Raw genomic sequence first — 13,491 nt, forward strand, 5'->3', positions numbered from 1 at the left:
ATAGACCTAAAACATAGAGTTATAACATAGAGCTACAACATAGAGATGCTCATAGAGCTACCACATAGAGCTGCTCATAGAGCTACCACATAGAGCTGCTCATAGAGCTGGAACATATGTAGATATGTGTCTATATAATATGGTAATAATAAATAAAGTTGTGTGTGTCCCCCCCCCCCCAGTGCCCCCGTCCATCCGGCCCTCTGGCCCCCCCGACCGCTCGGTGGTCCTCCACGGGGCCCTCAGCCTGCAGTGCGTCCCCAGCGGGGCCCCCACCCCCAGCATCACCTGGCTCAAAGACGGCCGCCCCGTGGACACGGCGCAAGAGCACCTCAAGGTGGGCGGGGGGGGACCAGACCCAGGGCTGGGGGGGGACCAGACCCAGGGCTGGGGGGGGACCTGACCCAGGGCTGGGGGGGGACCTGACCCAGGGCTGGGGGGGGACCAGACCCAGGGCTGGGGGGGGACCAGACCCAGGGCTGGGGGGGGACCAGACCCAGGGCTGGGGGGGGACCAGACCCAGGGCTGGGGGGGGACCTGACCCAGGGCTGGGGGGGGACTCAGGGGTCAGAGGTCCAGGGAGATGTATTTGAGGGAATGACTCCAGTGGATGGAGCCTGGCTGTCATCACGGGTTCATTGAATCATTAACTTAACTACTCCTCTTTCTTATTTAAAAGGTTTTGTCCTCAAGCCCCTACAAACACGTAACGTGTTTGTATTATATTTCTACATGAAAGAGAATAATCTTTGTCTCAATATTTAAGAGAGGATGAAGATAAGTGATTTCCGGGTGCATTTGGCTAGTGTTTTAAAGTATTTAATCAAACTCATTATATAGCCAAACTAAATCATGGCATTTTGCAAAGGCCCGTAAGTTAGAAGGATCGCTTGAGTGTTTTAGAAAAGGACAGTGCCGTTGTCGGCAGGATTCGAACCTGCGCGGGGAGACCCCAATGGATTTCTAGTCCATCGCCTTAACCACTCGGCCACGACAACTCTGACTGTGTCTCTGTGTGTTTGCAGTAACTATTGGAACCTGACACAGCCATAGAAAATACACCAATAGGAAGAACATTGGTGCAATGAGGTTCTCTGCCTTCTTTACGTTTTTTCTTCTTTCTCTCTCTTCTCTCTCTCTCTCTCTCTCTGTCTCTCTGTCTCTCTCTCTGTCTCTCTCTCTCTCTCTCTCTCTGTCTCTCTCTCTCTCTCTCTCTCTCTCTCTCTCTCTCTCTCCCTCTCCCTCTCCCTCTCCCTCTCCCTCTCCCTCTCAGCTCCAGTCTGCGGGCCGGGTGCTGCAGGTGACCCAGGCCAGACTAGAGGATTCTGGGAGGTACTCCTGCGTGGCCACCAACGCCGCCGGAGAGGTCCAACAACATCTACGTCTGAGTGTCCATGGTAACCATAGACCCACCCCTCCTCTCTCTCTGTGTGTCCATGGTAACCATAGACACACCCCTCCTCTCTCTCGGTGTAGCCATGGTAACCATAGACCCACCCCTCCTCTCCTCACTGTGTGTCCATGGTAACCATAGACCCACCCCTCCTCTCTCTCGGTGTAGCCATGGTAACCGTAGACCCACCCCTCCTCTCTCTGGGTCGGCCTCAGTCTCCTGTTCTTTAATCCCTCTGTACTGCGCCGCCCAGACTGACCAACCAGAGTGGACCGTGGGGTCCTACCTGCGCTGCACTTTGTGAACGCATGCTCTGTTTGATTTGTTTTTCCCATCAGAGCCCCCCAGAATCCCCTACTCTGGAGAAGTCGTCAACCAGACCATCTTGACTGGCTTCTCAACACAGCTGGAATGCAAGGCGACTGGCAGCCCTATCCCCGGTAAGCCTGGTCTCAGATCAGCCATGGAGTCAGAGTTGACCTCTTCCTACTGACCAACCGACCAGAGGAGAGACGTCCGTGTAGACTTCCTCATCAATTAGTCATGTTTGAGTATCTATTCAATGTTCCACTCTACTATTCAATGTTCCACTCTACTATTCAATGTTCCACTCTACTATTCAATGTTCCACTCTACTATTCAATGTTCCACTCTACTATTCAATGTTCCACTCTACTATTCAATGTTCCACTCTACTATTCAATGTTCTACTCTACTATTCAATGTTCTACTCTACTATTCAATGTTCCACTCTACTATTCAATGTTCAACTCTACTATTCAATGTTCCACTCTACTATTCAATGTTCCACTCTACTATTCAATGTTCCACTCTACTATTTAATGTTCTACTCTACTATTCAATGTTCAACTCGTGTGATTTACTTCAACATTTACTAGGAGTGTGTCTGTGATAGTTGAATGCTCATCATACTTAAGACAACCTTGTTTACTACTGCTCCTGGCGAGACATAGAGTATACATTTGACTAAACTATGAATCATAAATCCTGTTGAATACATAAAGCATACATGACACCTCAACCCTGGCATTGTCCTGTATAATAAAAGGTTGATTACAGCCAGAGGGAGTCAATATCCAACAGACTCTCTGATTGGTTGAATGTAAGAAGGTGATGTTCTACCGTTGACCATGAGTCCTTGTGTCTGCGCGTCGGCAGCGATCACGTGGTACAAAGATGGCCGCCCGCTGAGCGGCGCGGGCGGGGGCGTGGCCCTGCTGCGGCGCGGAACCGTGCTGGAAGTCGGACGCGCCCGCGTGACGGACGCCGGCCTGTACCGCTGCGTGGCCGCCAACGTGGCCGGGAGCGCCGAGGCCTCCACCCGGCTGCACGTCCACGGTGAGCTGACGTAGTCACCTCTGAGGAGGGGAGCGGTGAGCCGACGTAGTCACCTCTGAGGAGGGGAGCGGTGAGCTGACGTAGTCACCTCTGAGGAGGTGGAGCGGTGAGCTTACGTAGTCACCTCTGAGGAGGTGGAGCGGTGAGCTGACGTAGTCACCTCTGAGGAGGTGGAGCGGTGAGCTGACGTAGTCACCTCTGAGGAGGTGGAGCGGTGAGCTGACGTAGTCACCTCTGAGGAGGTGGAGCGGTGAGCTGACGTAGTCACCTCTGAGGAGGTGGAGGCCGGATTGGTCACGCCTTAAGGGCACTTAGTCAATGTAGGGTTTAAGGGCATTAAGGGCACTTAGTCAACGTAGGGTTAAAGGGCATTAAGGGCACTTAGTCAACGTAGGGTTAAAGGGCATTAAGGGCACTTAGTCAACGTAGGGTTAAAGGGCCTTAAGGGCACTTAGTCAACGTAGGGTTAAATGGCCTTAAGGGCACTTAGTCAACGTAGGGTTAAAGGGCATTAAGGGCACTTAGTCAACGTAGGGTTAAAGGGCATTAAGGGCACTTAGTCAATGTAGGGTTTAAGGGCATTAAGGAAACTTAGCCAACGTGGGGTTAAAGGGCATTAGGGGCACTTAGTCCACATAGGGTTTAAGGGCATTAAGGGCACTTAGTCAACGTAGGGTTAAAGGGCCTTAAGGGCACTTAGTCAACGTAGGGTTAAAGGGCATTAAGGGCACTTAGTCAACGTAGGGTTAAAGGGCATTAAGGGCACTTAGTCAACGTAGGGTTAAAGGGCATTAAGGGCACTTAGTCAACGTAGGGTTAAAGGGCATTAAGGGCACTTAGTCAACGTAGGGTTAAAGGGCCTTAAGGGCACTTAGTCAACGTAGGGTTAAAGGGCCTTAAGGGCACTTGGTCAACGTAGGGTTAAAGGGCATTAAGGGCACTTGGTCAACGTAGGGTTAAAGGGCATTAAGGGCACTCAGTCAATGTAGGGTTTAAGGGCATTAAGGAAACTTAGCCAACGTGGGGTTAAAGGGCATTAGGGGCACTTAGTCCACGTAGGGTTTAAGGGCATTAAGGGCACTTAGTCAACGTAGGGTTAAAGGGCATTAAGGGCACTTAGTCCACGTAGGGTTAAAGGGCATTAAGGGCACTTAGTCCACCTAGGGTCTAAGGGTGGTGTTAAGGCAGGGGGCCTCCTCTCGCTGTGGTCAGGGAGCCAGTGGAGGACAGGGGGCTGATAGAGGTTGTATTGAATAAAGTGATGTAGTATACACACCCTCCCCCCCCCAGTGCCCCCGCTGATCTCCAGCCGCGGCGGCACGGTGACGGTGGTGGTGAACGAGGCCGCCCGGCTGGACTGCGAGGCCACCGGCCTGCCCCCGCCCAGCCTCACCTGGCTCAAAGATGGCCGCCCCGTCGCCAGCGTGTCAGACGGCATCCAGGCACGTCCCATGATGCATCACCCTGCACACACACACACACACACACACACACACACACACACACACACTGACAAGACAACAATATGCTTCTTGATTTGAACTGACTATTACAAGACTGGGTAGTCATTGCGGCGGTGGTGATATATCTGTATGTCTGTCTGTCTGTTTGTCTGTCTGTCTGTCTGTCTGTCTGTCTGTCTGTCTGTCTGTCTGTCTGTCTGTCTGTACGTCTGTCTGTACGTCTGTCTGTACGTCTGTACGTCTGTCTGTCGATACATGTGTACGTCTGCACATCTGCACGTCTGTACGTCTGTACGTCTGCATGTCTGCACGTCTGCACGTCTGTACGTCTGTACGTCTGTCCGTCTGTACGTCTGCACGTCTGCACGTCTGTACGTCTGTACGTCTGTACGTCTGTACGTCTGTACGTCTGCACGTCTGCACGTCTGTCCGTCTGCACGTCTGTACGTCTGTACGTCTGTACTTGTCAGGATAGACGTGGTGAGGGTTCTGGGTTGATCCCCAATGTGTTGAGCAGGATGCCCTGGCCCCTGCGTCCTGCTGTGTGCTCAAAGCGCTGTGGCTGAGGCCGTTATAGTGAGGCTGCGCTGGCCCTGGCCCCTGCGTCCTCGTGCGCTGAGAGGTTCTTCATGTGCGTGCTGTGCTCTCTGCAGGTGTTGTCCGGCGGCCGGCAGCTGTCCCTGACCAGCTCCCAGGTCAGCGATACGGGCTCCTACACCTGTGTGGCCGTCAACTCTGGGGGGGAGCAGCAGCGAGAGTACGACCTGAGAGTATACGGTGAGCACTGAGCTGCTTCAGTGCACTGTTGAGCTGTTTGCACTGACTTATTATTATTATATCCTTTATTTAACCAGGTTGAGATTAAAATCTCTTTTACAAGAGAGACCTGGCCAAGATGGACAGCAGTACACAGTTGCAACATAAAACACAAGACAAAGTATAAGTTCAATACTAAGTGCAATAGTAATAAAACATTTAGATCATTGACTTAAACATTTGCATTTTCCAATGGAGTCCGACATCAAACTCTTTACAACAGTTTTAAATTCACTGAGAGTAACTAGGTCTTGCAGCTTGAGCTGCTTCTGCAGTTTATTACAGGAAGATGGTGCAAAAACCTCGAAGGCCTTTGTTCCCCAGTTGTGTCCGCGCTTCAGCTACACTCATAAGGACCACGTCCTGAGACCATAACCCATGGGGGACACGTTTCCGGGACATATGCAGTGACAAATAACAGGGGAGCTTACCTAAAATTGCCTTGTAGATAAAAACATACCAGTGGGAACATTCCTGCTCTCTGGATAGCTTTAATTCAATGCTTTGAATGGCATTCCCCCTGGTACATATAAAAGGGTCATGTGCTCAAAGGATGTTGAAAAATAACATTTTCCAAGAGTTGTATGTGATGAAGTAACATTGAGACAAAGTTTAATTTGTTGAATCCCCTCCCTGCCTCACTCATGTAGCCACCAAACTGCTGGTCGTACCAGGGATGATTCCGTTCAATTGGACAGATCTTTATTTGTTCTCGTCTAGAGGGATTTCTTGCATGGGATAGTGTAAAGAAGGGAAACCTCAAAGTGGATGTGCATGTTATTTTTGGCCTGTGTGTGTGTGTGTGTGTGTGTGTGTGTGTGTGTGTGTGTGTGTGTGTGTGTGTGTGTGTGTGTGTGTGTGTGTGTGTGTGTGTGTGTGTGTGTGTGTGTGTGTGTGTGTGTGTGGTCCTTATGTATGCAAGTGTGTGTGTGTGTGTGTGTGTGTGTGTGTGTGTGTGCGTGTGCGTGTGTGTGTGTGTGTGTGCGTGCGTCCGTCCTAATGCTCCTCCATGATCAGGAGATGCTAGACTGGTAACTAGAGTTGTGTAATTGCTACCATCTCCACGAGCTTCCTGCTCTCTGCCCCGTCCGGCTCAGACCTCCGCCTGAATGGGATTTAGGGTAAAGGGTCGGGTGGCTCTTTTCTAGAACCGATTCACCAGGTCGTAGGAAATAACCTGATTATAACCTCAGCAGAAAGGAGACCCTAATCCATGAGATTAGTCTGCATGGGAGAATGACGCCACTGTGGTCAACATGGACTTCTTTTGTGCTTTTCAAACTGGGCCTTTTTCGTAAAATCAAAATAAAGCGTGGTTCTTCTGATGTCACTGAAGTGCTTAAAATTTGATACTTAAATGTGGGCAATCGTCTCTGTGTTGGTTCCAGAAAGCATTGTGGGGGAGATCCCAGAGTTACATTGGTATGAAAGAGGTTGTAGGAACCCCTTCTTCGTGGGATCAGTCCTTCAGACGGGCTCTGATTGGCTGCAGGCTGTCCCATGATCAGGCCGTTTCCAGGGTAACATGGCCTCTCTCTTCCGCAGTGCCCCCCAACATCAGCGGGGAGGAGGCCAACGCCACCGTGATGCTGGGGGGTCCCGTGGAGCTGCTCTGCCAGAGCGACGCCATCCCCCCGCCCACGCTGTCATGGCGCAAAGATGGCCGCCCGCTCTTCAGAAAACCAGGACTCAGCGTCTCAGAGAACGGGAGGCTCCTTAAGGTATAGCCAGGATTCATTCAGCATTCATAACTATCACTCATTAGGATCGATATAATAAACTCATGATAACATGTAGGCTGTGAGGTTTGATCAGGGGATCCTAATGTACTCTAAACCTCCGCTACATGTAGGCTGTGAGGTTTAATCAGTGGACTCTAATGTACTCAAAACCCGCTAAATGAGTGTCGTGTTGGCGTGTGGCTGCAGATCGACAGCTCCCAGGTGCAGGACTCCGGCCGCTACACCTGTGAGGCCACCAACGTCGCCGGCAAGACGGAGAAGAACTACAACCTCAACGTCTGGGGTGAGTTCCACATGCCGACACAGCCGTATGGTTCTGTTTCTAGTTCAATCGTGTACTGGATGGTCCTGAAGGTTCCATTTCAGAGCTACTATTTGAGTGTAATTTGTTAGAAATGCTATTGGTGAGTGAAATGCATTTACAGACCAATCAGGGCCTCTCTTCCCTGATTGGTCTGGGCATCCGTCCTGCCTGGATACGGGTGGGTAGATAGCAACATTAAAGACTGTTGAAGAAACATGAGGAGCATAGATCAAGTTTCCTTTTTTTTGTTTCAACATCTTGCTTTCCTGCTCTGTCTTGACAACTTTTGAATCTTACCCAGCTTTGATTCAGCCACCCAAAAATGTTAATTTAAAGTGCAGTAATTGTTCAATTTGCTTCCCTAATTGAGACGCTGTATAGTGATGGGAGCTCGCCCCCTGTGGGTGCCTTGTGGTCATTACAGTGTCTCCCAGTATCCGGGCCTCGGAGGACGGCACTCCGCTGACGGTGGTCGAGGGGAGTCTGATCACTCTGGTGTGCGAGTCCAACGGGATCCCCCCCCCCAGCCTGGCCTGGAGGAAGAACGGTAGGAACTGCAGTGAGCAGGGCTGTCTGAATGTTTCATAGCAACAGGAGGAAAGAGATAGAAATCGAGAGTGATGAACCATTTCTCTGTTTAACTCCCTCCATAGATATAGGGATAGAGAAGAGAGAAAGAGGAAGAAAACTTTTGAAAAAAGGGGATGGGAGGGGGGAGGGAGAGAAAGGCTCAAAATGAGAATTTAGGAACTCCATTTAGCCCACAATCAGGAAGGGAAATTGAAAAAGAAGAGAATGTGTTCCTAAATCTAACTCACGGTACCCTGTTGATTGAATACATTTGAAATGTTCTCCTCTGCTGGGTCTCAGGAGCTGAGCTGAAGGCCGACCCCCGGGTCAGGGTTCTGTCGGGGGGGCGCCAGCTGCAGATCTCCCGGGCTGAGAGGGCCGACTCCGCCTCCTACACCTGCAGCGCCACCAGCTCCGCCGGCACCGCCTCCAAGGAGTACAGCCTCCAGGTCTACGGTACGTCCCCACCCGTACACTGAGTCCAGTACCTCCTGGGTACACCACCATTACACTGAGTCCAGTACCACCTGGGTTCACCACCATTACACTGAGTCCAGTACCACCTGGGTACACCACCATTACACTGAGTCCAGTACCACCTCGGTACACCACCATTACACTGAGTCCAGTTCCACCTGGGTTCACCACCATTACACTGAGTCCAGTCCCACCTGGGTTCACCACCCGTACACTGAGTCCAGTTCCACCTGGGTTCACCACCATTACACTGAGTCCAGTACCACCTCGGTACACCACCCCTACACTGAGTCCAGTTCCACCTGGGTACTACACCCCTACACTGAGTCCGACTGCATTCTGTTGACCAATGAATGAGCCTGATCGATCCCGGGGGCGTGTCCATCACTCACTCCCCTTCTCTCACTCCAGTCCGCCCTTCCATCAAACACAGCGTGGGCGGGGCCGGGGATGTGGGCGGGGCCGGGGACGTGACCGTGACCAGGGGCGGCGACATCCTCCTGCGGTGCGACGCCGACGGCGTGCCCCGCCCAGCGGTGACCTGGCTGAAGGACGGCCGGCCAATCACGGGCCAGCTCGGTGTGGCGCTGCTGGACGAGGGCCGGCTGCTGCAGATTACCGACGCCAAAGTGTCGGACACGGGGCGCTACAGCTGCGTGGCGGTCAACGTGGCGGGACAGGCCGACAGCCGGCACGACGTCAGCGTCCACGGTGAGACACGCTGACATACAGTACTGTACTACGGTACAGTACTGTACTGTACTACGGTACAGTACTGTAGTAGTACTGTAGTACTGTACTGTACAGTACAGGTGAGACACACCGACATACAGTACTGTACTACGGTACAGTACTGTACTGTACTGTACAGTACAGGTGAGACACGCTGACATACAGTACTGTACTACGGTACAGTACTGTCGTAGTACTGTGGTACAGTACTACCACAGTACTGTGGTACAGTACTACTACAGTACAGTACTACGGTACAGCACTGTACCGTAGTACTGTAGTGCTGTACTGTACAGTACTGTACCGTACTACGGTACAGTACTGTAGTAGTACTGTAGTACTGTACTGTACAGTTATCACCAGTTATCACCAGACAGTCAGAACACAGCCTGACGTGTGGTGACCCCTGACCCCTCCTGTGTCCTCCAGTCCCCCCCAGCATCGCGGGGCAGCTGGTGGTCCCGGAGAACGTGAGCGTGGTGGTGAAGAACCCCCTGGCCCTCACCTGCGAGGCCTCGGGCATCCCCCTTCCCGCCATCACCTGGTTGAAGGACCAACAGCCAATCACAGCCTCCAGCTCGGTGCGCATCCTCTCCGGTGAGCGGCCATTTTGGGTGTTTTTATTTTATATTCCAAAGATGAATACACAGTAACCTGCTGTGATTGTATCGTGACGTCATCGACTACGGCCGGCTGGTAGAACGACGAAACTAATGGCAAAGGAGTGTGTCTAAAAAAACAATAGTTCACAAGAAAACACTAAACATTGTAGTAGCATGTGGTACATCCTGTGGTCCATACTGTACATACTGCAGCATGTGGTACATCCTGTGGTCCATACTGTACATACTGCAGCATGTGGTACATCCTGTGGTCCATACTGTACATACTGCAGCATGTGGTACATCCTGTGGTCCATACTGTACATACTGCAGCATGTGGTACATCCTGTGGTCCATACTGTACATACTGCAGCAAGTGGTACATCCTGTGGTCCATACTGTACATACTGCAGCATGTGGTACATCCTGTGGTCCATACTGTACATACTGCAGCATGTGGTACATCCTGTGGTCCATACTGTACATACTGCAGCATGTGGTGCATCTCTTTAGGATGCAGCTTTGTTGTGAAACGTGTTGCATGTGAATCCAGCCTGAATAAATACAAACGCCTTACTGTAAATGTAAATGTAGAAAGATGCTGATGTATTTTATTTGGTACAATGGAACAAAAATAACTTGTTGTTTTTCTGCCATAAAGAGCAGTGTGGTGCGTTAAGTGAGGAAGGAGTGAAGTGCTGAAGAGGCAGCTCCATGGTTCTCACAGAGCTAACAGGAACCGGCCCGCTGCCACGGCCCAAAGGCCAAGCATGCCTCATACATCACCTCGAAGAGATGTAACAGGATCAGTGGGACAGGGGGCCAAAGCTAAGAGCTTAGCATACCAGTCTGGGGCCAAAGAACACAGTTTCACAAGAGAAGAACCATTGTTGATGATGCATTTTTCTTCATATTTCAAGGTTTAGAGTGTTCTTCCAAACCAAACAGTGACCTGTTAGAGTCTTTGAGTCTTATAATACTGTCTAGTTTTCGAACTGTGTGGGCTAGGTTAGTATTGAAATCACAACATCTACCTAAAGCAACTGTCTGAAGCCAGGGTGCCTTACCCTCCAGTAATGGACAACAGACCCATTAACAGAGGCTTCATCGTTGGATGAACCCAGCTTTCTCTCAGAACAGCTTGATCAGAAGAGGTAACATATTGACCATGGACCATGTGCCAACAAATATCTTTGTTGGCTAAAGTTGTTAGCTTAGGGGTGACTCTTGGACACTCGGTTGAGGCACGCTCACTCAGCATTGTTTTTCTCTCAAAGAAAGATGGATTGTCTTGTTGAAAACCTGTTGATCATTTGTACAGCTGTTAGCTTGAGTGTTCACACAATCTTCTTAAACGGACTGGAGTGCAAAAAGAAGTCATGAATTAATGATGGGAACTGGACCATCGTTCTGCTGTGGGAAAGAATTCTCTGTTCCCGCATGATGGACGTCCCCTTCTACATTCTGAAGGGATAATGCTCACTTTGTGTTCACCAGCTTAACCGAGTGTCTGATCCCCAGGGGGGCGGAGCCTGCGCCTGACGCACGCCGCAGTGGAGGATGCTGGGAGATACACGTGTGTGGTCACCAACAGCGTTGGAGAGGAGAGGAAGACTTTTGACCTCGACGTTCTCGGTACATGGTGAACAATACGCTACAGAAGCAGCTTGATGACCTTCCTCTGTATGTTAATGTTTGCATCCTTCTGCTCCAGTCCCACCCAGCATTGTGCATGAGGGCACTCTGGTGGATACCAAGGTGAAGGAGAAACACAACATCACCCTCTCCTGTGAGGCTGCTGGTGAGGAGCATCCCCCTTCCACCATCACATCCTGAATCCCATTCTCTACACAGCGCCCAGAAAAGTCCTATTGTGACCAAAGATGAATCAACAGTCATAATGTTACACCCAGAGCTTTGGTTACGTCTTTGTACTGAACCCCCCCCCTACCCTGTGCCCGTCGCCCAGGTAACCCCGTCCCGGAGCTCCGCTGGCAGAAGGACGGCCGGCCGCTGCCTCCGGACGGGCGCCACCAGGTGCTGTCCCACGGCCGCCGGCTGCACCTCTCCGGGGCGGCGGTGTCCGACACTGGCCGCTACAGCTGCCTGGCGTCCAACAGCGCGGGGGAGCGCAGCCGACACATCAACATCAACGTCCTGGGTACACACACACACACACACACACACACACACACACATACACACACACACACACACACACACACTCACACTCACACTCACACACACCCTAACCCTATCAGGATGAATCCAGAGTAAAGGTGGAGCCCCTGATTTAGAGCGGGTTCAACTCCATGCACTGACCGCTCTCCGCAGACACACAGCAGGGGTCTGATTAGGTGGTTGTGCTCTTCCTGTTCGGCCCCCCAGTGTCTCCCACCATCGCTGGCTCGGGCCCCGAGGGCTCTGCTGAGGAGGTGACCGTCACCCTTAGCAACCCCACCTCCCTGGTGTGCGAGGTGCAGTCGTACCCGGCCGCCCTCGTCACCTGGCTGAAGGACGGCCGCCCCTTCCAGTCAGGCCGCAGCGTCCGGGTACTTCCAGGTTCGAGGATGGAGATTATTCTAGAAGATCGTACGATACAATGCGGTACAATACAAGGTGTGAGGGGACCCCATGAATAAGGAGGGCATGTTCGCCAACAGGCGGGCGGACGCTGCAGATCCTGAGCGCTACAGAGGAGCATGCTGGGAGATACACGTGTGTTGCCACCAATGAGGCGGGAGAGACGCTGAAGAACTACGAGGTCAAGGTCTTTGGTGAGCTGCTTCACAAACACACAACACCCAACAAGGCTCACGGCTCATGTGTTTGACCTGAGAGGCCTCTACCAGTACATGAGGGGGGTTGAGGGGTGGTCCTCCTGAATCATGTTGATACATTATAGATTGAATTGGGAATTCGATTGCCGTTGATGCCAATCTAATTCGGAAAAGGCAAACTGAATGTCTTTGTTGTTTGGAGCCAGTCCCGCCTCAGATCAACAAGAACGACATCCCCGGGGAGGGGCTGAACCCCAAGGAGCTAAAGGTGAAGGTCAACCACAGCCTGACCCTGCACTGTGAGGCCCAGGCCGTCCCCACGCCGGCGCTGCAGTGGTACAAGGACGGACAGGTACCGACCCCAGCGGGCTCTGGGACTCCAACCAGTCCCGGAGCTCTCACTGGGACCTCGTTCGTCCTGTGGTTTTCCGTCAAAAATGAAATTAAGATTTTAACCATATCAAAAAGCAAACCAAGAATAATCTTCCCTCATACTTTTAAATCCAATAATCTCCCCGTATTGACCCATCCGGGGGTCTGGATGGCGTTCCCTCGGCTCATCCCGCTCATTGTGCTGTTCCTCCGTCAGGTCTTGCGGGCCGACGCCCACGTCAGCATCACGGCCGGGGGTCGGGTGGTGCAGATCCAGCATGCCCAGGTGGAGGACACCGGCCGGTACACCTGCATCGCCACCAACGTGGCCGGAGAGGACGAGAAGGACTTTGATGTAAATATACAAGGTGAACTGATACCCAACGACACTGAGCTGATACCCAACGACACTGAGCTGATACCCAACGACACTGGGCTGATACTGGGCTGATACTGGGCTGATACCTAATGACACTGAGCTGATACCCAACGACACTGAGCTGATACCCAACGACACTGAGCTGATACTGGGCTGATACTGGGCTGATACCTAATGACACTGAGCTGATACCTAACGACACTGAGCTGACACTGGGCTGATACCTAATAACACTGAGCTGATACCCAACGACACTGAGCTGATACTGGGCTGATACTGGGCTGATACCTAATGACACTGAGCTGATACCCAACGACACTGAACTGATACCCAACGACACTGAGCTGATACCCAACGACACTGAGCTGATACCCAACGACACTGGGCTGATACTGGGCTGATACCTAATGACACTGAGCTGATACCCAACGACACTGAGCTGATACCCAACGACACTGGGCTGATACCTAACGACACTGAGCTGACACTGGGCTGATACCTA

General features: G+C 51.8%; 1 protein-coding gene and 1 non-coding gene across 2 annotated transcripts in view; one reads left to right on the forward strand and one right to left on the reverse strand.

The window, feature by feature from the left end:
* The window catches only part of hmcn1 (hemicentin 1), a 102,954-nt gene that overhangs the window by 53,728 nt on the left and 35,735 nt on the right, over nucleotides 1-13,491 (forward strand). Inside the window, exons 35-53 of the mRNA XM_056603397.1 lie at nucleotides 183-337; nucleotides 1,274-1,397; nucleotides 1,732-1,833; nucleotides 2,573-2,752; nucleotides 4,043-4,194; nucleotides 4,869-4,992; nucleotides 6,577-6,752; nucleotides 6,960-7,056; nucleotides 7,502-7,624; nucleotides 7,948-8,103; nucleotides 8,536-8,835; nucleotides 9,286-9,453; nucleotides 10,980-11,093; nucleotides 11,173-11,259; nucleotides 11,428-11,619; nucleotides 11,847-12,020; nucleotides 12,122-12,235; nucleotides 12,445-12,590; nucleotides 12,828-12,978. Coding sequence (XP_056459372.1) covers nucleotides 183-337; nucleotides 1,274-1,397; nucleotides 1,732-1,833; nucleotides 2,573-2,752; nucleotides 4,043-4,194; nucleotides 4,869-4,992; nucleotides 6,577-6,752; nucleotides 6,960-7,056; nucleotides 7,502-7,624; nucleotides 7,948-8,103; nucleotides 8,536-8,835; nucleotides 9,286-9,453; nucleotides 10,980-11,093; nucleotides 11,173-11,259; nucleotides 11,428-11,619; nucleotides 11,847-12,020; nucleotides 12,122-12,235; nucleotides 12,445-12,590; nucleotides 12,828-12,978 — 2,835 coding nt within the window. The remainder of the gene's footprint in view (nucleotides 1-182; nucleotides 338-1,273; nucleotides 1,398-1,731; nucleotides 1,834-2,572; nucleotides 2,753-4,042; nucleotides 4,195-4,868; nucleotides 4,993-6,576; nucleotides 6,753-6,959; nucleotides 7,057-7,501; nucleotides 7,625-7,947; nucleotides 8,104-8,535; nucleotides 8,836-9,285; nucleotides 9,454-10,979; nucleotides 11,094-11,172; nucleotides 11,260-11,427; nucleotides 11,620-11,846; nucleotides 12,021-12,121; nucleotides 12,236-12,444; nucleotides 12,591-12,827; nucleotides 12,979-13,491) is intronic.
* Nucleotides 917-998, reverse strand: trnas-aga (transfer RNA serine (anticodon AGA)). The gene has a single exon. It is a non-coding gene; the product is annotated as a tRNA-Ser (tRNA).

The sequence above is a fragment of the Gadus chalcogrammus genome, chromosome 12, assembly GCF_026213295.1.
Source record: "Gadus chalcogrammus isolate NIFS_2021 chromosome 12, NIFS_Gcha_1.0, whole genome shotgun sequence".
NCBI classification, from domain to species: Eukaryota; Metazoa; Chordata; class Actinopteri; order Gadiformes; family Gadidae; genus Gadus; species Gadus chalcogrammus.